Source organism: Mustela erminea, chromosome 4, assembly GCF_009829155.1.
Source record: "Mustela erminea isolate mMusErm1 chromosome 4, mMusErm1.Pri, whole genome shotgun sequence".
Taxonomy (NCBI): Eukaryota; Metazoa; Chordata; class Mammalia; order Carnivora; family Mustelidae; genus Mustela; species Mustela erminea.
Window position 1 is genome coordinate 49,372,480 of NC_045617.1, and position 24,084 is coordinate 49,396,563.

The 24,084-nt window shown below is 38.4% G+C and overlaps 1 protein-coding gene across 1 annotated transcript in view; it reads right to left on the reverse strand.

Annotated features, from left to right (window-relative positions):
- Positions 1-635: 635 nt before the first annotated feature.
- Positions 636-24,084, reverse strand: part of SH3BGRL2 (SH3 domain binding glutamate rich protein like 2) — a 61,718-nt gene continuing 38,269 nt past the window's right edge. The window contains exons 2-4 of the mRNA XM_032339208.1: positions 22,459-22,644; positions 8,282-8,362; positions 636-5,496 (exon numbers count right to left, since the gene is read on the reverse strand). Coding sequence (XP_032195099.1) covers positions 5,485-5,496; positions 8,282-8,362; positions 22,459-22,644 — 279 coding nt within the window. The 3' untranslated portion in view covers positions 636-5,484. The remainder of the gene's footprint in view (positions 5,497-8,281; positions 8,363-22,458; positions 22,645-24,084) is intronic.

The window sequence follows — 24,084 nt, forward strand, 5'->3', positions numbered from 1 at the left end:
AAAGTAAATTCATTTTAATATTTAATTTAACCCAATATGCCCCAAATATGATCATTTAAAAATGCAGTCAATATAAGAAGAATCAGTAAGTTATTTTACATTCTTTCCTTCATACTACATCTTCTAGTATGCCAGGATCCTATTAAAAAGCTATTAAAAATGCTGTCCCTGGGCAGCAAGAGCCTCAGAAGATAAGGCTGCATGGTAATTTCTCATTCTTATACCCACCAGTCAGTTCACACACATGAAAACATGCTATGAGCACATCACACTGTGTTATATTCATAGGCTACAGATCTAACTCATTCAGCTTAAGGATTATTTAACTATGAGTATAGGTTCAAAACAATCTATAACTTAAAGTAACTTTTTTGATGTCCTTTTAAGTATAGCATCATTTTGGCCTAGCGTAATCTTACATTTTGGTAAACTAAGGAAATGTGCATATATAAAGATTTCCTTTCAATAAAATTTTGTAGCAGAAAACCAAATGATATTAATTTCCTGCCAAATAACTAAAATTGATGAGCCTTACGATAAGCTTCAAAGAAAGAACCCTGCTAGAGCACAGAGGGGCTTCTCTGGGCGAATATGCGGACAAGCTGAAAATTAGCACAAAATAAAAACACACAATATATGCACTTAACTTTATTTTCTCCAAATAGAAGAAAGCTTCACATGCTTTTCATACTTCTGGTAATTGCTTCAGAAGATTTTTCTATTCTAAATATAATTTCTCTTTAAATAGTTAAATAAGCATTAACTGATAAAAGGTAAGTTATAAAGAACTTTTACAAATTGATAATTAAAAAACAGAATACCATAGGAAAAAAGGTAGGAGACGCAAAGAAGAATTTCCAAATTCCTACTTAGGAATTACCATAATAAAACACATTCAACCTATTAGTAATCAAATATGTGCAAAATGAAACCGCAATGAGATACCATGTTATATTTTTTGGCTTGGCAAAAACTTGATTCCAATGATCCTGAAGGTGGGCAGGATCTAGAGTACTGAAAATTCTAGGATACCAGTGGAAGTGTGAGCTGGTACCATGACTTTGGAGAACATATCTATTGATAATGTGCTTTACTGTACCACACAGCAATTCTATTCAAGGTATACATCCAGTCTTGGCTATGTGCACCAGAAGTCATATAAAAGAATGTTCATAGCAACACTTCCTTTTTCTATTTCAAAGAAAGATGCAGTTCAATATCCAGCAACAGAAGAAGGGAAAAACTGTGATACAGTCATACAATGAAGTAATACCTAGCAGTGAAAAGAAACCAGGATACCTGTTCCAAAACGATAGCGCCCAATTGCAAAGAACGTAAAGTGACAGAGGAATACAGTTCAATGCCATTTATTATTACTTAAAGGTACAGAGGATAAAGGAGGTAAAACGGTAAAGGGGAAAAAGGTTATGATCTGCAGACTTCAGGAGAGGGGCTCCCACTCTCAAACGGGGATGGGAGAGGGCCCGAGAAGAGCACACAGCGCCTCAAAGGAAAGGCACTGAGCTGGTGGCAGGCACACAGGCGCTTGTTCTCTTTATATTTTAGTGTGTGTGTATGTACGTGTATATATTCCATTGCAAGAAATAATCTTAAAACCTGGAAGGGCTGTAACAAGCGAAGGAGATTACACATAACATTTCATGACGAACGGAGTGCCAGGAGCTGACCTTGACCCTATGGTTCATCACTCGGCGGTAATGGCCACCCCTGACTGAGTTCTCCTTCACGGTGGAGACTCCTGCCCTGCTCAGACAGTACCCACTCCAGTCCAGGGGCTCAACACATGCTGACTGAAAGGATGACCCGCACTTCTAGAAGAACTAGGAACACTGAAAATCTGGGGTATAAGTGGGCAGTAATGACCTGGCTTCTTTGGCCTCACGATTTGGCACATTTCCTTCAAGCTTAGTCTGTTCTCTTTTCTCTCCTCCTTCACCCTCCTTCTGTCTCGGTGCTTAAGGTCTGAGATAGTTCAGTGATGAGATCAGCTTCAGACTCTGCCTTCAGAAATGTTTTCTCCCGCTTTTCGGAGAGGGCTGCCTCAAGGGAGGCCTGGCTGTTTAAGGGTGGTGGCTATACTGTACTTGGTTTTTTGCACCCAATTAAGGGAACAAATCCACCAGCCTGTGGCTTCAGTGTACTCAGGAAAGCACTATATCTACTGGAACAACCAAGGGAACGAGAGATCTAATGCGTCCTTGGTCCTGGTCACTGAGAGGATTCTGCGATCACTTCCCATCACACATACACATAGGACCACGTCATGTTGGTCTCCTCGAATGGTCAAATGCTCTGTCCACATTTTTACAACAAATCTGCAGCATTCAGGTATGAGATTCAGGAACAGGAGTACAAGTACAACATCCCAATTGAACAGGAAGGTTTCAAGCAAACACAGAACTGACATTAGAAAAGGTATAAGAAATGGCAGGGGACAAACACTCCATTTTAAGAATATGTGTTTTCTGGAATTTATTTCTTTTTAATGCTGAATATAAAATCTGAGGTTTTACCAGGGCCCTTAAAGACAAATGCATATACACTGAAATCTAAAAATAATAATTATGCAGATCAAAGAGGGCCCTGACACTTAAGAAATGCTGTCAAATGAAAAGTATTTCTAGATAAAGCAAAACCCTATATAGCAAAATCAAATTAAAACAAAACAAAACAAAACAAAACAGAAAGAGGCTTTGGTACCTTTCAATAACAGAAGACAAAAACAAGTTTAGTTCATTTTTAAATTCATGTAACACAAAAACAGCTAGGTATTTAAAGAAATCTATAAAACAGAAACACATCTAAAATATATCAGAATTTGACAGAGAAAAAAAAATTTTCCTTTTCTTCTCTTTGATTTTAACAGAACACTGGAATTTGGAAAAAATCAGTATTTCCCCAACTAAATTTTCTTTTGGTCTGCATATACCTAGCATGATGGCACTCTGTATTTTATCTAATTTTAAACTGGCATAATTTTATTTTTAGCAGCACATTTCCTTTGTCCCAATGAGCCTACTCCAGGAAATAAAAATTCTGAAATGCCTTTGATATTACATCTACGTCTGCAACTCCCACCTAGTTCTTTCCTAGGTTTTTAAGCGTGTGAATATTCAAATCTAAAGGCAGCTAGTTAAAGAAGGGAACAGGAAATCATTACATGTTTGGAATTTAGCTGGTAAAACAGTACAAGGAAAGAGACAAGCTTCTCTGAAAACAACCTGGTCCCAGAGGGCAGTGCCCGGCGGAGCCTGGGTATTGCGGCAAAGGCCACACAGGGTGCTTCCACCTCCCTCAGAACAAGTACAGCACCAGCCAGGGCTGGGCTCTCTTATTTCTATGCTGATTTAAAAATAATCATTATTATTATTAAAATAATGAGGTGAGGAGAAGACGATGTGTGACCGGTAGCAATTTAGCAATGCCATCCAACTAGTCGGTTTAGGAGACCCATTCGGGTCCTGCCATAACCACAGTAAAGCAAAAGTTTTAAGATAAATAGATCTGAGGAGCTGTCTTTGTCTAGCAAGTCTCTTGTTGATCCCACAACCCCAGAATCTAACTTGCAAGGCCTGGATCTTACCAAGTTGGTTCTTGGTGCTCATTGGCAAGAACAGACTAAATGAAGTTAGACCACTGTGGCATTAAGCTTTTTAAAACTGTTGTTATCTGCAAACGAAATTCTGAGCCTAGTCAGAAGACGCACGGACTCAAACACAATATCCAGTTCAAAATAAAAGATTTCTGGATAGTCCCTGGGATTTATCAGATGGAATACGACCTGGATCTTCTTTAATGCCACCTAAGCAGTAATACCCATGATTTCACAGCAGCTTTCCTTGGAGAGAAAATTGTGGATCATGTATTTGTTCCAGTCAAGTCGAAATCTATGGTCATGCTCGCTCTTCTTCGGGTCGCAGTCCTGGGCTGCAGATCTCAGGCTGGGGTTTCCGCGTCAGCATTCAAGTCCTTTAGAGTGGTCCACATTTAGTTAGTTGGAGGGTGAGAGAACACAGGTGACAGGGCTTTCGTTCTTATGTACTTTGAATTTCTTACATCCTGCTCAGAATCTGAATGACAGGTCCAGCATCACGATGCTGAGGAAAGCAGAGTATTTTAGGCAACCCTCTAAGAATTTATCCTATTCGAGACTGTTTATGTTTGGCAACCAAAAACTCCAAAGACTATAGACAGGGACAAGGATGGAGAAAAGGAACCTTTGCCTGAAGGAAGTAGACATGCTCAGCATCCATTCCGAAGGCAGTAGAGAGATTCTACATGCCCAGTACCATTCAGAGCTATTCTCTGACAGTTCCTTTCTCTGAAAGCTCACTGGTATCCACACACGGAGTGAGAATACGTATCTACATTACCCTGAAAAATCTGGGACTGTACATTGGCCAGAAATAGTAGCAGGCAGTTAAAGGTCTGGTGAAAAGCAACCAAGGGAAAAAAAATAAAATTGTACCCCAATATTAGTATCTTAGTATGCCTCATTAAGGGCTCACAAAATATATCTAGCCAAGATCTTCCTTTCTCAAAAAAAATATAATCCATTCACAAAATAGAATAAGCAGCTGTTAGTTAGGGAAGCTGCATTTAAAAATATGTTACTTGTGCATAAAGAAGTTGCTAGAGCTGAAAATCCCTTCAGATAGGAGTCAGATCATTTCCCTATAAATTTACTATCTAATTAGGACACCTCCTAAAATACATCTTTTCTAAGCTCTCTTTTACATTTAAATAAAACTTTTCCCTTGCAGATGAAGAAGCCTGTATTTTCCAAAATACCAACTATTTTTATCCCTGTAACTTGGTCCTGATCACACATTGTTGCGACAGTGATTTCTGGAAACATCTGTAGGAGTTTGGAGGATTTATGGAAGTAAGAGTGTCCATTACCAAAGGAGGCTAGAACATCTTTATCTAAAGGTGCTATCACGAAGCCCAGGACTAGTGACAGTTGTGACTTTTGCAGCAAAAATCTGCAGCCCTTTGTCAGCCAGCATTGCTTTGTTCCTCTATGATCAAAAGATTCTACTAGCTTGGCAAACTAAGTTCAAGGATATGATCCAGGCTGCTTAAAGAGAGGCGGGTCTGAGCAATACTGGCATCAACTACAACCTAGGGCAGATCCAACATCTTCTCTCCAATGGTGCCACCCACTTTATCTTTCAATCATTAAGGAAGCACACCTGTAACAGGTTAGAGTACCTCCAGGTGAATGAGGCAACTGCAGGCAATTTTGAAAATAAGGGAAAAACCACCACAGTCCTGATTTGGTTCTAAGCAATCATGCAACCCCATTATACCCATGTCTTCTAAAAACACCTTTTCCGTGGCAAGCAAAGTTACTGATGATGCACGTGGCTTTAGTCACAGTGATGCATTAGGTAAGCAGGTGTGTGCTGAGTACCAAGGGGCGCTCCAAAATGCATCTCCGTTATCTTCCACTTGTCGTCTCTAAGGTTCTGCCTATTTATTTAAAAAAAGAAAAAAAGGTCACTTGTTGCATTGGGTTGATAAGAAAATTCATCCCGGCAATGATTTTTAATGATGTCAGGAATGGAGATGTTGGAAATCATAAGAAATCACCCCCATGTGATGATGAGAGCAAATCCTAGGTTTTAGGATCAGCATAGATTACAATCATACCCACCTGACCTGCCAAGTATGAAAGGAGAAAGGAACCCACCTGTTTCCAATGACTGCACGGACTGACCATGATTTACTAGCTGTTATGTATTTTGAATATCACCTCTGAATGGCAGGGATCCCAAAGCAGAAACTTCTACTCCAGACTCTGCTTTAGGTATAATTAAACAACAAACCTGATGATTTTCTACCTGAAAATTATTGGTGAAAAGGCCTCCTTTTCTCTTAGGTAGCTACCCAGGATGGGTTGGCTTCTACTGGCTCCAACCAGCCAAAGAGGAAGTGGGCTCTCCTAGGGTTTCTGTCCTTTCAATTTTTTGAAAGAAGAGAAGTGAGAAACCTGTATTTTTAATATGAGCAACACATTTAAATTCTTTTCAAAGTTCTGTGTAGGACAGATGCATCCAGACCCAGTGCGTCCTATAGGCCACCATTTTGTGACCTCTCACCTTTCTCTGCCCTGTCCATTTCTAAGAACTGCCCAGAGTCTGCCTTACACCTGGGCCTGTTGGGCTTGTGAACGTTCTCTTTCTACCATCTCTCTATTCTCTCCTCACTGTGTAAGAGCAATTACAGAAGCTAGTGGTGATTTATATGTTCCCCGACATATATGTATATAGTACATAGAAAGCTCTATTGTTTATGAACATATACTGCAGAGAGGGAGGGAGAGAAAGGAAAGGAGAAAAGGGGGCATCCATCTTTTAGTACCTTATACCCATGAATGCTCTGTCTAGGCCTTTGAGTGTGGATTGTGGATTGAGTGTGTTTTACTACCACAGTAAAAAAAATATGTGAGTAGGAAGGGGTAAAAGCTGAATTGCTCTTCAACATATTTTCACCTCTCTCCTATGCCAAGTGTGAGTTGCCATTAACCCTTAAGGCCCTGAATGATTCACGAGAGAAGACTGCACAAACACTGTTCCATGGACTTGCACTCTGGTTCCATGTGCTCCTGCTCACGTGACCAACTGAGGGGCTGGAATATGGTGGGCTGAATGGGTGGGGTTGCCCAGGGCCTTTAATGCCTTTGGAATGGTCGACTGAAGTCAAGCAGTTGTCAATGGCATTGGAAGACCAACTTGAATACTGTGACCACAGGTTATGTGAAAATGCATACTTATAGATTATAGACTTCCTGGGAAATTTATGAAAATAAATATTTTTAAAGAGTAGGAAAGTCAGCCTTCAAAGTCTCTAAGGAATCTGCCTCTTCAGGGAAAAATGAGAACAAAGATGGCAGGCACACAGTATTTTTTTTTTTAAGGTTTTTTTTTTGCAGAGATAATGATGTCCACTAGATTTATACATCCTTTAGATTACTCCCACCCGTGTTTTTTCCAGGTCTTTGAAGATAAATCTGGATTGTTTAATATTTTTGGATGAAATATGTTGTAAAAACACTATAATTTTCCTAACAAGTATTCCAATGTTCCATCTTTATAAAAATAGTTTTAAGAACCTTTAAATATTATATGTGTGGGTTTTGCCACTGTTTAAAACATATGCATGGAAACCACCCACAACCATCTGTGGACTTAGTAATGTAAAAACAAAGCAAGATTTCACATCGGCTATGAACTGCGGGTGTTGGTATAAAATTTATATTATTAATAATTTCTGCTTTCCTCCCATAGGTGTTCCAGAAATGGACAGATCCTGGGAAGCCTCAAGAGACCTATTGCTTACAGACATCAAAGTACCCAGTACTGCACTTTCATTTCAATTTAGTGTTAAAAATAGATACTTTAGAATTCAGTCTCAATTTGAAATAGAGTCAAAACCTCAACTGGTTTGTATAAAAAGACTGCAAGGAAATATACCCAAAAAAGTGAACATGCTTATCTCTGGGTGGTGGGATAATGGGTGATTTTTATTTTCTACTCTACTCTATACTTTTGTATTTTCTTAAATGAACCTTTCCTAAATGAGGCTACTTTCATAATCAGAAGAAAATGGTATTTTTTAAAGGGGGAAATAAAATATTACCTTATTTAATAAATAAACCCTATTTTTTACTTTGGAAGTGAATCTATATATTTCACAAACTTGTAATAATATATATAACTTCTGGTCTTAATACTAGAAAAGCCTGAGCCTTTTATGTTCCTTCAAAGACATATGATGTAATAAAGTAGCTTCAAAAAGCTTTCTGATTTAGTTTAGGAATTTTAGTGTTTTTTTCAAAGTTGACCGTTTATTATTACAGACCATCTCCCTTCCAAAGTACAGGAGTTAAATGTGCAAAAAACGTTAAAATATGGCTTTGATTCTGCTATTTCGAAAAAATGTAAAATAATGTAAACTTGCACTTTAAAGTAGAAAGCACTTACTACCTAAATTCTTCTTGGAAGAAGGGGATATAGATTATAAATGAAATAAATGATAGATAAAATTAAACTCTAATATAAAACAATTGAAAATTTGAGGGAAAAAAGCTGGACTCTTTGTGTGTTTTTACACCAGGTAGTCCCTGACCGTGCACTTGAACAAGCAAAATTTAAAAATTTAGGAGACTACATACGCATTCCTTTAACACCTTCAATCTCAACCCCTAGAGACAATTCAAAAAAGATAATTTTAAAACAACAAAGGATTTCCCTACCTTTGATGCCAACCGTGGTTTCAGGCCTAAAAATGAATAGACCGTGTTGCTTTCCTTTGCTTCAAAAAAACTGTCATAATCCTAGAAAAAAGAGGAAGAGAAAAACAAAACAAAAAAAAAACAAACAATTATCAGTATTTGGTGCTTCTAAAAAATTCTTTATGGAAACAAAAAAATGCGCCATTGCTTCATGCAGGCCAGGGAAGGCCTATATAAATCTACTGGATTGGCTCTGCTGGAGCATAAAAATTTCTCTGAGTATGACGATGGGTGTACCATGTTTTTAATACAAGGCCTGTGACAGGATTAAAATGTAAAATACTGACCAGACAAGTGAAATCAGAACATGTTCCCTCTCCCTCTTGTGCCAAACTAACATTTATTTGTGTGAAATCACTCTGATAAAAGATTCTACTTCGGGTGCTTCCATACGAAAGGCTGACTCCCAATTCCATTCTTATATTTTGTTATCTAGGGCTTTAAAAGAAAAAAAATCACTGGGTAAACAGGAAGCCATAAAGGTCTCCGTGTGTCCGTGCAAGTGCTTCTCTTCTGCTTCTGAAGTTTTCCACATTCTTTCAGACTGTGTCTTCAGAGAGAATATAAAGATCAAATAAAACCCAGAGGAAACTATATCCTCTGTAACATTTATCTTTGCCTCAAACACAGAATCATTTTTTTCTTCCTACTTTCACAAGAGAAACTAAGAAGGAATTCTGGTCAAGGTGTTCATCAATTGTTTCTTTTCAAACTTTGCATGGATGTTAACTATATGGTTTCTAAGTTCAGTTCAGGTAAAGCAGTCTCAAAATTTGGTAGTTCCTTGGATAACTTTTTCCGAAGGATCAATGTAAGCAGACAGTGATCAGAATCACTGGAGCCATTTGCTCTGTGCAAGGGACTTTAAAATCAGTACTTCATTCAATCCCCACCACAGACCACCAGGTTGGAGACTGGCTCCGAGTCAAGAAAGTCTGCCCAAGGTTGACAGGCAGTCCGTGAAAGAGCTGAGATTTGGGGCCAATTCTCACTGACATTAAAATCAATGCTTTTTGGACTCTGATGCTTTCTAGCCAGAAGGAAACCAGGTATGGGGCACCCTGTATTTCAGTCACTGAGTCCTAATGAATTCGCTGCTGAGCCGAGCCAATGGCATCACAAGTATTTCTGAAACCCGTCTAGGAATCTGGATGACAGTCCATCACTTGAAGAATGGAGATTTGCTGCCTGCAAAGGATGCCTCAATGATGAAAAAAATCTTTGAATTATTTCACTCTGTATAGAGACTCCCTTGTTCAAATGCTTTAGCAAGTCGAGTGTCATGGGGTTTTGAAGGAAGCTTGATTTGAATTCACGATCCTCTCAGCCTCAGGCCTTCCACTCGCTCTTCTTCCATAATCTTCAGGTGGTAGCTCCCCCTGCGAGTTAGGAACAGCCACAATACAGTGCATCGCCGAAGAGAGCCTTCCTTGACCCGACAAGAAGGAGCAATGTATCTAAAAAGCGAGGCTCAGCAAAAAACCCTACGTCAAAAGTGGCATTTTAAGGGGCGCCTGGGTGGCTCAGTGGGTTAAGCTTCTGCCTTCGGCTCAGGTCGTGATCCCAGGGTCCTGGGGTCGAGCCCAATGTGCCCTCTCCTCGGTGTGGAGCCTGCTTTCCCCTCTCTCTCTGCCTGCCTCTCTGCCTACTTGCGATCTCTCTGTCAAATGCATAAATAAATAAATAAGTGGCATTTTAAGCTGAAAGATGGAGGAGGAGAAGAGCTGACCAAGTGAAGGGCTGGGACAGGGAACAGCCCTGGTGAAGAGTGAAGCTGGCAAGTCTGACAGGGAGGAGCATATGCCAGACTGTGCAACACCAAGAAAAAGATTTTGAATTTTATCTTAAGTACAAAAGGAAATCATGTATGGGTTCTGGGCAAGGAGCAGAATGATTTACTTTCCTTTAAGAAAGTAGCTAAGTTAGGGACCCCTGGGTGGCTCAGTCCACTGAGCACCCGACTCTTGATGTCGGCTCAGGTCATGATCTCAGGGTCCTGGGATCAGCCCCACACTGCACCGTACCCAGTGGGGAGTCTGCTGGAGATTCTCTCTCTTGCCCTCTGCGCCTCTCCCCACTCACGTGGATACTCTAAATAAATGGAGATGAAATCTTTAAGTCCACTGTGTGGAGAATGGCTCAGAGACAGGCCTACAAGAAGGAAAGCAGGGAGAAAAGTCAAGGGAGTACTGTGGTAATCAGGTAAGAAGGTGGCAGCCTGAACCCAACCCACGATAATGGAGAGAGAGAAAAGTGGACAGACTGGAGAGATTTTGGAGGAAGAACTGACCATACTCACCTGTAGAACTGTGGGGGAGGGGGTTAGAGAGAATTAAGACTTAAGGCAGCTCTGACCTTTGTGATTTGACAGAAAAGACCAGAGAAAAAGCAGATGTGAGAGTAAGGCTGAAGTGGTTTCAAAATGTTCAGTTTGAGCAACTGTAAGGGACATCCAAGTGAAGAAGGTATCAGCGAGGCAGCTGGAGGTTTCTAGTGACTATCTAGGATATTACAGATTTCGTAGTTTATAAAATTTATAATTTTTTATAAGAAAAACGATGTCACAAATAATACAGGTCTAACAGAACTTAGGCAAAATCCCATGAATTGAAAATACTGACAAATATTCTTTATAACAAAGGTATTTCCAAATAGTTGAATACCATTTTACTGATCTGGGTTCAGATCCTGTTCAATGCATACTTTCTCTGGCTTTAACATCACTATGGCTAGGGGGCTTCTTACCTGAATATTGAATTGGATCCTCCCAATAGCTTAGATATTGTCACTTTAGGTAATTAACTCCTTTCAAAGCGACAAATATAAGATCTGGTAATTAACTTTAAAAGCAGAATAATTTAAGGGCAGTAATTTTTAAAAGCGTGTGTTACAACAGTACCTGATACACACCAGGTTACCAATATTTGTCAAGTGGATGAATGAGTTATGTTTGCTAATTAATGACTGATGGGTCATGTTTCAGGAAATCTTATGCTAGTAACATGCTAGTAACATAATTGGAGTGACTCCTATCCTGGGTTCTTAAAAATTATGTAAAAAATTTATTTTCTGATATTTAAAAGTCTGATGAATCTCAAAGTGTAAAAGGTTTTCAGCTTTTTTTTTTTGTCATATTTAGGCAGATAGGAGGTTGATAATTTAAAATCTAGGATTTCTCACTAGTTAATACCTCCTTTTAGAGATAATAAATTAAACAGTATGACTGAAATAATTTAAGAATAAAGTAGTATTAGAAAATTTTAAATCACCTCCTATTAAGACGTAAGTTTTATGGCCTTAGGCATTCCCCAATAAAAGAGAAAGTGCTGCTTTCTTATCAAATTCATCTCATTTATCAGGCTTCTAATTTTAAAAATGTATTAAGGTTTTTACTGCAAAAGTTAAAAGCACTGTTATTTTAAAAACTCACTATAAAGCCTCGAAGTAGACTTGCTGAATTCTATATAGTCAAAGACACTTTCTGGAATGTCTATAAATACACATCTACAAGTTATCTATTTCAGCAAAAGCAGCCTTCTGGAACTGTACAATATAATGATCAGTTAATATTACGTTTGGAGAAGGGTACAAATATACGAAGCATATTCAAGATAAAATTGCCCAGTTTCAGAAGCTAGTACATTTTCATTACACATAAGACAAAAGAATAAAACTCACTTTGTTTCTAGTGGAAGAAAAGAGAAATTTCTGGACTATACAGGTATCAACATAACTGAGCACTATTACTAATGGAACATCTATCTAAATGCTGCAATTTTAAGAAAAATAAAGAAGGCTAAACAGCTGTTAAGAAGGGCGGGGGAAGCTTCTGTCACCTAAACTTCTGTTTGCATTCAAGTGAAAACCAATGTCAGAAGATTTATAAGCTCATGATAAAATCTACAACAGGTAGAGTGCATAATAGCCTCCTGCTTCCACAGAGCTCACTTAAGTACATTACCTGTACACCATGATTAGACTGTTAAGGACTAGACAAGAATTTGAAACAAAGACCTTAAAGTTCTTTGCCCTTTTAGTGTTCCCTAGGAGAACAGTGAGGAAAACCCACAGCAGCCACACTGCTAGGCTGTATCACTTCCCACGCTAACTCAGTGACAGTTAAGTGACAGACCCATATTATTTCCAAATGCCAAGGGCACATCCAAACAGGAGGCTGTGCGGAATAAAAACTACATGACTTGTAAGGAAATGGTGGCAGCAGTCGGTTCTAACTGAACCAAAGCAAATTTGGTTTACCCAAAAGAAAAAAAAGTAAATAAATGCTAAGACAACCAACGTTATTGCTGCTGCAGCTGAAAATGGGCAGAGGCTCCTTCTTAAAATTTTTCAAGCCTGAGGGTAGCCTCTGAGCAGAATATCTTATTTAGTGGTTAAGGACTATGAATGCTATGTTGTATTTTATAAAATCTTGATATAGAAGGAAAAAATAGTTGACAGTTCCAATCCTGGTAGGGTATGTAAGATGTATTTGTCTGAAACAGCTTCATTCAGCAATTTCTATGCCAAACACCAAAAATATGGGTAAGCCCAAAGCTGAGGATTTTAAATTCCTAATTCATGTTTAACATTTCTGACCATGCTGGTACAAGATGGTAGAACGAGCAAATATAGCGACCCAAGCACCAATGGAAACTGAATGGAAAAAAAAAATTGTGTGTTAAACATAGGAAAAGGAACCAGCAATAACATTTTAAGAAATACCCAGAGGAGTTAAGTGAAGAGGCAAAAATTAATTAAGAGAATCTCTTGGATATTGACATTTATGTCATTCTCCTTTAAGCCACAGGGATTTCGTAAAATAGAATAACATACCCTCCTCTATGACTGTGGACACAACAGCTCTATAGAGATTAGCACTTATAGGTTCATACCAAAATAAATATTAAATATGTTTACATATTATATTTTAGAATAGTTATTACAGTCAGAGAGGAGAATGTGACGTATAAGCTTTAGCAATGCTGTGCGGGCGTGTGGGGGAGAATCAACGTGGGGGAGAAATGAGAGAAGCTATTAAGAATGCAGATTTCTCTTCATCTTTCAAAGAAAAACGTGCCCTCTAAAGTTTTATATCAAGGAATACAGGCACAGAATGGTGATAACCAAGAAAACTGCAAAGTCGAACCTCACAGGAGAGGCGATCTCTTGGGAGTTTGGGGGTGGGGGGCACCTAAGAAGCAGGGCAGAGGAAAACTGACTTTTCACTTCTGACCCTCCTTTATTGTCTTCACGTTGATAATATTAACACGGCCTTAGTGTCTTTAACAGTTTTGTTTTCTTTTCATTAACTCTAACTGCATGAGGCTCAGAAAGAGAAACATTTTAACCAAAAGAAAACCTCCAACGTGATCCTATTTAAGATACACCGTTAAACATGCAGCTGGGGCAGCCAGAACCTGTCTGGATGAAGGTTTTCAATATTCACGGCATAAGCCATCGTTTTCATGAAAGACACGTCGCAGGGATTCATCACTGCAGAATACTGCAGCAGACATCTCACTGAGCTGAAAGTGGGAGATTAAACATTTATACATAGAAGAATACAAACTACGGTTATATAAGAGAGATAAAACCGCAAAGAATATCTAATTAAATTGTTATGCTTCTAGGCATACAGCTGATCAGCAAGAGATAGAGAGGAATTCCTATCACCCCTTCCCCACCGCCTGACTTTTTCCTTTCCTAGTATCTGTGAGGATGTCAAATAAGATTATTTACAGTAAAACATCTGAAGATTGTTCTTGATTCGATAAGTTATCTTTAATTTGAATTTAATTCAAATTAAGTTTCTTAAGAAAATTCTACCTGTAGGAGAGGCGAGTTTCCAACAGAGGTGATTTTCTAAAGAGATGTCATTGTAAAATTTAGAAGATGCCTCAGTGAGCTTCCTCTTAAGACTTGACTGTTATTAATAAAATGGGAATGCGAATGCTCAGAACTTCGACAAGGTGGGACCCAACAGAATAGGTTAGCTACCTGCTCAGCTGAAAACATCTGTGTAGCTATTCACCCATTCACACAACCAGTGTTTGGTTAAGTATGTTCTGGGTTCCTAGCATCATGCAGATACTAAGGTAAATATGCCACAGAGCCTGCTGAAGTGAACACAAGGAACCTCACGGACTGGCTGAAGGGAACTACATGAAAAAAAATTCTGATAAAGATCCTAACGGGAATGAGGCACAGGTTTGCTGGGCCTAGGGGAGGGGCAGTGAAAAGCAGAGCCCTAGTGAGACAAAGCTCAGTAACAAGGACCGTTTGAATGGAGTTCTGAGAGAGAAAGAGGGTGGAATTCCATAGGAGATAAAAATTACAGGATTTGGTAATGAAGGGGGATTGAGGGGAGGAAAATGAGTCTGGGATGACTTTCAGGGCTTTGCCTTACACACCATGGAGATGATGTAGTCATTAAGCCTACGTAAATAACATCCATATTTTAGAGACAGAGCACAATCTCCCGTGAATAACGAAAATTTTACTTCAGCTTTCCTTTTTTACTTTTCCTTATTGACTCCAACAATCAGAGTTACAGTAACACAAAATTACTGTCAGTAATTCAGCCTGGGTCAAAATTCTATCACTATGTTCTACTCCATTCTGCCAGACGATATACTTCATTTTCAGAGGAGACTTGGAAACAGCTAATCTTGTGTTTCTCAAATGTGGCCTCTAAAGAACCCGCAGAGGCAGAAGAAACAACAGACCTTCTAGATGGCCCCTCCTCGGAGCTAAGCATGGTTTGACATTTTTAAATGACTAGAAAATAAGATGAAGAAAACCAAATGAAAAAGAAGATGTAGCAGAGAATTGGTGGCCTGAAAAGACTAATTTATCAGTTGGCCCAACCCTTGATCTAGAACATTGCAGGATATATTTTGAGGCAGCCCCTATAAAAGTGAAATTTCTTTTGAAGCCTTGTTCAATCTTAAAAATCCATGGAAATCAGGCATCCTGCCCCATAATGTATCTGTGTTTCTTTTGCCATTAAAAAATATGTTTTGCAACGTACTCAAAATCTTCAAGCAAAATGCTCTTTTGGACAGACAGGCAGTCTTTATCCTATGACTTTGGGTACCCCTGAGCCCTCAGAGACTCAACTTGTTTTAACTTTTACTAGTTTTCATTTTGCCAAGTGATTTCTTCTTCACCTCGAACCCAGATTCTAGGGCCACTCAACAATAACCCTTCATTTCTTAATAAATCCCAAAATATTTTTGTTATTTGACAGAAGACTCTTGAAGAAAGAAGGAGAAATGACTCTAAGGAAAAGAAAAACAGTAGAATAGCTTGAATGAGAATGTACTTTAAAAAATAACATTCAATTTAATGCATTCTTCAAAAGAGCTTGCCAGTTGCAAACTATTATTTCAAGTGACTGGAAACAAACTAAATAGCCCATAGGGAGGGAATGATTAAGTTAATTATAATAATCTACCCAAGGGAGTAAGATGCAACCTCTAAAAACCAAGCTTATAATGACATGAAAACTACTTCTGTTAGAGAACAAAGCAGGGCACAAAACGGTATATACAGTATGATAAAAAAATGTGACTTTAAAAATTTAAATCAACTGGTAAAAAAAGAGAACATGTATAGGCCAAATGTTTGCAGTTGTATTTGAAAGGTAGTATTTATTGTTCCCCCTTTCTTATTCTCATTTTTCAAATATTTTCTACTTCCATAATCATTTTAGTGTTGGGAGAAAAAAGTAACAACAATAATAATGTTGGATAACCAATTCAATATGAAAATCTCTTTAAATATCTCTTTCCAACAACTTCTTAAAAGATTTCTGGCTGAAAATCATTTCTTACATTTATGTGTGGAGATATATATTTATATGTTCAAATTCAATATATTCAAATTAAAATATATGATTTTTAAAAAATAAAATCATATGCATGAATCAGGGATTTTAAAAATGATCATTAAGGGAGTTGGTTCTGCATGCTTCAAAAAGATGCCCAAACACACTTAAAATGTAGAAACAATAAAACTACATACATTTAGGTGTTCTGTGGTGTGCTTCTGAGCCTCCACCAATGGTTAGAATTCACTAACATATCTCCTCATCTCCCTTGATGGGAAAGAAAGAATAGGAGAGGAGAGGACACGAGGAACCATTGCAGGTCATTCAGCCTTTCTGCACCTCCTTGAGATTATTCTAACCCATTTCTAGTCTACTTCTAGGCTCCAATTAAATGGACAAAGTTGGAAGACTCGCATTTCCTGATTTCAAAACACATTACAAAGCTACAGTAATCAAAACAGTGTGGTACTGGCATAAAGACAGACACATGGACCACTGTTACTGAACAGAGTCCAAAAAATAAACCCACATTTATATGATCAAATGATCTTCAACAAAGGTGCCCCAAGACCACTCTCAATGGGGATAGGACAGTTTCTTCAACACACAGTGCTAGGAAAACAAATGCACATGCAAATGAATGAAGTTGAACCCTTATCTTAAACCATATATAAAAATTAACTAAAAAATGAATTGAAGACTAAATATAAAACCCAAAACTATTTGGCAAGTAATGATCTTAGGTATGACTCCAAAAGCACAGTCAATGAAAGCAAAAATAGACAAATGGGGACTACATCAAATTTTAAAACTTTGTTCATCAAAGAATACAATCAACAGTATAAAAGACAACCTAAGAATGGGAGAAGATATTTGCAAATCAGGTATGTGGTAAGGGGTTTAATATCCAGAATATACCAAGAACTCTTGAGACTCAACAACAAAAAATCCAATAGCCTGATTTAAAAATGGGCAATGGACTTGAATAGACATTGCTTCAAAAATGATATACAATTGTACCATTAAGTGTATGGAATGCTCAATGTCACTAATCATCAGAGAAATGCAAATCAAAATTACAATGAGATACCACCTCACACCTATTAGGATGGCTGCTCTCAAAACAAGATGAAACTGAAAAAAGAAAACAACAAGTATTCATGGGGATGTGGAGAAATTGGAATCCTTGGGTACTGCTGATGGGACTGTAAAATGGCACAACCATTATGGAAAACCGTATGATGGTTCTTCATAAAATTAAAAGTAGAATTACCATGTGATGCAACAATCCCACTTCTATGTATGTATCTAAAACAACTGAAAGTGGAATCTCAAAGAGCTACTTGCAAACCCATGCTCAAAGCAGTACCATTCACAACAGCAAGGAGGTGGAAGCAGCCCAATCTGTCAGTGAATGAATGGATTTAAAAAATGGATATATACACACATCAGAAGCCTTAAAAAGAACTGAAATCTTGTCACCTGCTTCAATGCTATAGGCTAAATGTTTGTATCCCCCGAAATTCATGCTGAAATCCTGATGCTTAAACGCCTTTAGGAGGTGATCAGGCCATGAGGGTAGAGCCTTCAAGGATAGGATCAAGACCCTTATAAAAGAGGTCCTCCGTCCTCTTCCACCATGTAAGGACATTTCCAGAAGTTGGAAATCTACAATCCAGAACAGCATCTTCATCAGAACCCAACTATGCTGTCACCCTGATCTTAGACTTCCAACTTCCAGAACTGTAAGAAATAAATTTCTGTTGTTTGCAAGATACCCAGTCTGTGGCATTTTGTTACAGTGTCTTGATGGACTAAGACATACAAAAACATGGATGATCCTTGAGGACATTACGCTAAGTGAAACTAGTCACAAAAGGACAAACATTGTATGATTTCACTTCTATGAGATATCTAACATAGTCAAATTCATAGGTAGAAAGCAGAATGACTATTATCAAGGTCTGGGGGGAAAGGACAAAGGGGAGTTGTTTAATGGGTACAGAGTTTCAGTTCTATAAGATGACAAAGCTCCAGGTATCTGTATTACAGCAATGAATATACTTAACACTACTAAACTGTACAATTAAAAGTAAGATAGTAACTTTTACAATGTATGATTTTAATCAAATATTTTTAATATTTATTTAATTTAATTTAAATGTATTTTTAAGAATCCAAATCTTCCCAACCCTCCACCGAATAGGGAAGGAGAAAAGAAATGAAAAGGGAGAAAATACTTTCCTTTAGTGCAGATGTGTGCATTTTCAATTCCGGTACACTCCACACGTGCCAGTTCCACACACAGAGAGGACAAAGGTTAAACTTTCAACATGAGGACCATGGGCTTTCCAAAATCCAAATCAGACACTGTAAAAGCCATCAGAAAAGTCTAGAAATGGTTTACCTTTAGGTCACCCATTTCCAGAGAAGAATCTTGCTCATGGTAGGGATACTCCCAGGAAATAGCAAGAACAACCAGTCTGTGCAATTTGGGTTCTTGACTACAAACAACTAAAATGGACATTAGCAACTTAACAGGACAGGAAGTTGTGGCAGTAGAGCGGGAAGTTGTGAATCCACATTAAAGCTGGAGAACCAATTTATAAGACGAACTTCTATGTCTGGGTGGCCAAGAACACACCCCGGCCACACCAGGGGTTTGCCCCATTAGGACACCTGCCATGGCTATTCCTGACCCCAAGACCCCCGTCCAACTGCTCCTGTGTTGCTGCCCTATCTCCTCAATGTTCAAAATCGGGGGTGAGAAGAAGTGACTGAACATGCCAATGAGCTCCCATTCAGTGGCGGAATTCTTCCCTACAGGCAGATTATTCAAATACTAAAGGGCAGAGAGAAGGAAATGGTCTACACCGATTACCAAGTAGCTTAGCAGCTGTTTATGTCTCCCATGGCTAGCTCACCCAGTTTAAAATAAAGTAGTTTCCAGCCAATTCTGGGGAACAGGAGAATCTTCATGCTCACTGGATTCTGTCCCTTGCAACGCAGCAGGTTTCCACAAGCTACCCAACCAGGTAAGACCACTCCTAAACTGTCACTAGGTAAAGCAAGGCACACAGGAGCAGGCAGGATGAATGAGACCATGGCTAGTTGCCCTCTAATGCTTTTGCTTCTGTCAACGTTGAATTGACTTGATGGTGATAAGAGCAGACACTGTCTTCCAAACTCTGCCAGCACAAACTATAAAGACAGAGTGTGTACCAGTGCTGCTGTCACCAGTCTCACGGGACTAACACTGCTCCATCAGAGAGGAGGCCATTTATCCAGCACAGTTTAATCAATGGGTAAGCCTCTAGCCAGCTCCCAGACAGTCCATCTGAAAAGAATGTCCATAGACTCTGTAAGCCAAAGATACACAGAAATTTAGAAAGTCATAAAGAAGTGAAAGCAAAGGTAAGGAATTAACTTTCTTTCACATTACATTCTTTTATTCATTCAATACATTCCTGTATTAAAAGGGCTCTGAAAAATAGACTTCTATTTTCATGATGACAGACCAAGATGTCTCTTCCTCCTTTATCTTGAAAAATCAACCAAACAAGAATTTAAAAAAAAAACACCAGAAACACCATTTTAAAAAAATAAAACTAGGAGACTGCTATAGCTCTGAACCACCACCTATGCAGGCAGTGAGGAGAGAAATGGTGAGGGGCATGAGAGAGCAGAGGAGATCAAACCTCGGTGTCTGAACAAGCTGCGGGGGCGGCCCCCGAGACGTCAGGAATGGAGGCATTAGCTATTGCGACGGTGTGGTGAGTGGGCAAAGGCAGAAAACAGGGAGACTGAAAATCTACCTACACAGCAGTTAGATTTCCAGGGTACCTCACTCTCTCCAAAGGAACTAGAAAGTATACTATTAATAAATATGGCTTCTGGGAAGCAATAAACTTACAAACAGCAGCATGGAAGGGCAGGGGGGTGAAAACAGCAAAGTGAAGGTGAACAGCAGTGAGCAAAACCCTCCAGCTCTCGCAGCCTATAGGTCCAGACCTCCAGTGGCCTGGCTGATATCCCCAAAGCAAGAGACCAAAGAGCCATTCTCCAGAAAAATTAAATCATCATCTGAGAAGAGACTTGCAGATTTTATTATCCATATCTACCACAAGAATATAAGAGGCTACCCAATCAAACTACAGAGAAGTCTGGTAGGAAACAAGCCCACCCCCCACATATATATGAGCACATACACAGCTTCTAATTAGCTTTCTAGTGCCTCAACTCTTAAACAAAAGACAAGGATCAACAGATATCTGAGGAGAGAAAAGACCAAAATAAGCACGTGAAAAAAAGGGGAATTAGTAGAACAAGAACAATACTACTAAGAAAAGAAAACCTAAAGAAATCATATTTAACATCTACACTGAGCTAAGATCTTATACTCATCTTACAAAAGCACATTATTAAAATGAAAAAATCAAGATGTAAGAAAGGAAAAAAAAAAGATGACATAAAAGTTCAATGAAAAAATTCAGAGATTAAGTTAAAGAAATCTTCCACAAAGTAGAACAAAAAGAGGACAGTACAAAAGAAAAGGATAAGAATATTAGAAAATCAGTGTAAGATGTTCACATGTAAATTAATACATATTCTAGATAAAAAAAGAACAGGGAGAAAAAGCAGGGAGAAATTTTTCAAAGAAAATAATATAAAAACATATTTAATAATCATGTAATTCTTGGATAATAGGGACCTACTCAACACACAGCACAGGGAACTGTGTAACATGGTGTAACATGGTATACATATAACACAGATTACATTATGGTAATTCACCAAAAAATTTTAGGATACACTTATGAGTAAGAGACATTAAAAACCTGGAAAGAAGAAACTGGCAAAAACATACAAAAGATCAAGGAAAAGGGCATTAAACTTCTCCATTGCAGCACTAGGCAGCAGATGGTAATGAAGCAAAACCACCAACACTCTTCCCAACCTAGAATTCTATACCCAGCAGAATTATGACTCAACTACAAAACCAGAACAAAGGAATTCGCATACCTGAGAACTCTGAGGGACAGAAAACTGCCAGATTTTTAAGTCTTACAGCAAGCACTATTTGACTAAGAGTTTTGCTTTGTTTTGAACTGTACAGTTTATATACAGTTTCAGCTATACCTCATTTCAGTTTGCAGACATGAGAGTCCATTTTCTAGGGTTTGTAATCATGAACGGGCTATACCTTCAGCTACCACATACTCCCCTAATAAAATATGAGATCACAATGTAAAAAATTCCACAATTAAAACAATAAGCTTTATTCTTAAAAAGTACTTTATAGTCACAAAATATCCTGGGAAGTAAGACAGATATTATTATCCTTTGCTTAAAGATGAGAAAACTGATACTGTAAGGGAAATGACTTCCCAAAGGTGTCAACACAAACATAAAGTCATACGAGAACTATCTAAATCTAGCGCCATGTTCAGGATTTTAACCTGACATGAATTCAAGAAGTCTGTGCACAATCTTTATGGCTTTACATTTCAACATCTCTTTCTCTCTTATGCATAGGAGAACTGCTTCCTTTCAAGGTATCTAAAGCATTATTATCCATTTTCTCCACTCCAATATAACCCAGCTACTTATTTCACCTTGAGCACCTCAGTACTGGAGCCCCTTCTCCTTCTCCAGGACACCCTTAAAGAACTGTAGTACAGGTCCTAAAATAAACACTTAATTATACACTAGAGTGTGACAAGGGCAAATCCTAACTACTCATTAGGAAGAAGTTTCTTTTTTTTTTTTTTTTCCTTAACCCAGGGAAAAGTAAAACAGATAATTAGACAAATGTGACTTCATCTTCTCATATGCTACATACAGAAAGAAGGCACCTAATGTATCTCAGGTGTTCATAATGATCCATCTGACTCACTACCATAAAAAAAAAATGTATAAAAAACAATTCTGGTTTATAAGTGGCTATTAGCAGATTTTTATAACATAGAGGAGTAAAGATTCAAGAACAACTATCCCTTCCATTCTGCCCCCAAAATGTATTAATCAAAAAATCTGCTTTAAAATTCAGAACACATTAAACACAAACACTCCCCTTCCCTTCCCACCACTTTCCTCAAGCAGAGAGACAGGAGGACTGACAGACAAGTATGCACTCACATTCACACATCATCTGTGTCCTTGGACTCATAAACCCTCTTTTACACTGTGAACCTGAAAGGCACAGGGTGAAGAGGTCACAGTCTTCCCTGAAAAAATCCAACTTTTCACTCTAGGTAACTTGTTTCAAATCACCCAAATAACAGTGTGGTAACAATCTGCTACTTACTCCACAGTATCGGTCACCATTAAATATCTGAGGTGGCAGAGGGTTGCCCTGAGCAGGCTTCTTTTCTGGGGGGATGTTTTTGTACATCCATTGTCTTTGTTCTTCTGACATCGTGATATCCACCTCCTCAAACTCTATCTTGTTGGCTTCCAGAAATCTAACCACATCCTGCTGCTTCTTCTTTATCTAAAGAGGGAAGACAAAGAAATAAGGAGACAGGCTCATCTGAAACAATGTGTAAAGATTTCCAAGTTGAACTAGATTTGATTTCTTATTGTCAGAGATCACTGATGGAAAAAAAAAAAAAAAAGAGGCAATATCCATAGGCACCAAGCACCATCCTCTCACTGGATATCCAGAAGTCTAGGCAAATCCTGACATGATGATTTCTTCACCTAGACTCCCCAGAACTCTGGGGCACAACCTGGAAGGATCAGATTATGTATGAGGTGAGGGACTCAGTTCTCAGTAGGCCATAACCATTCTCCCTCCCACTTACAGAAGTTGACATTTACAATCATGAAAGCTCTCTCTGCCAGAACCATTTGAAAACCATGTATAGCCCATCTGAGATGTCAACATTTCACCGATTCCCAGGAGCAGCAACATTTTTATTCCCCTCAGCAGTCTCTTTCAGATATTCCACAGCTGTAGCCACTGTCATAAAAGCATCTTTTCATCAGTTCACAAGAGAAAAATGTTCTCTGCTTCTAAGGTGAAAGTAAACAAGCATCATCTTACTTTGAACTTAACCCTTTTTGTTCCTCTCATCTTCAGTCACCAGGAGTCAGGTATGCTCTTGAAGAGCAGCAAACACATCTGTAGGTTTTCAAAATCTTATCAATCTTCTTATTTAAGGGCACATATTAAATAATTCAGACAGAGTGACAGCAGTCAGTATCTTAAACACAGCATGTAGAACATGATTCAAGGGACTTGCTTTTTCTAAAGTGAATCTGGGAAATGGACATGGAGAAAAAACTGAAATGGTGAAGTAATTTTATAATGGCCATAGAAAAAACTCTTTTTGAGAGATCAAGTCACCAGAAAGACCTCTCATCCAAAAAACAGAATGTCTGAAGAACAAACATTCATATACAGATTGCCCCTACCAATTTCCTCCACCTTCCCCCCAAAAGCCTCAATGACATGTGCTTCTGAGATGGAAATCCGCTGTATGCCATGAGCACACAGTTTTTGATCATTGAGTTGAAGCCTATGAATGACTAACAAGATTGCACAGTTAGTATGGACAGAAATACAAAGCTAGCCAAATAGGAATCTTTACACTCGGTGATATCAGAAAACAAGGGAACTACTGTATGGTAGTTTGATATATTATCTTAGTTTCTTGAATTAAGCTCTTTCTAATTTCTGAAAAAGTTAGCTTTTTTTCCCTCACTGGTATACAACTTCAGAAATGTAGTTATATTATTCTGAAACTTTGGCTTGCAAAAGAAAGTATTTTTCATCCTGCTTAATTTCCCTATATAGCCCTAAAGGCTTAAGATAAACAAGGCTGATGCTGAGGTCAAAGTGGTCACTTATTTTTTTTTTTTAAGATTTTTATTTATTTATTTGACAGCGATCACAAGTAGGCAGAGAGGCAGGCAGAGAGACAGAGAA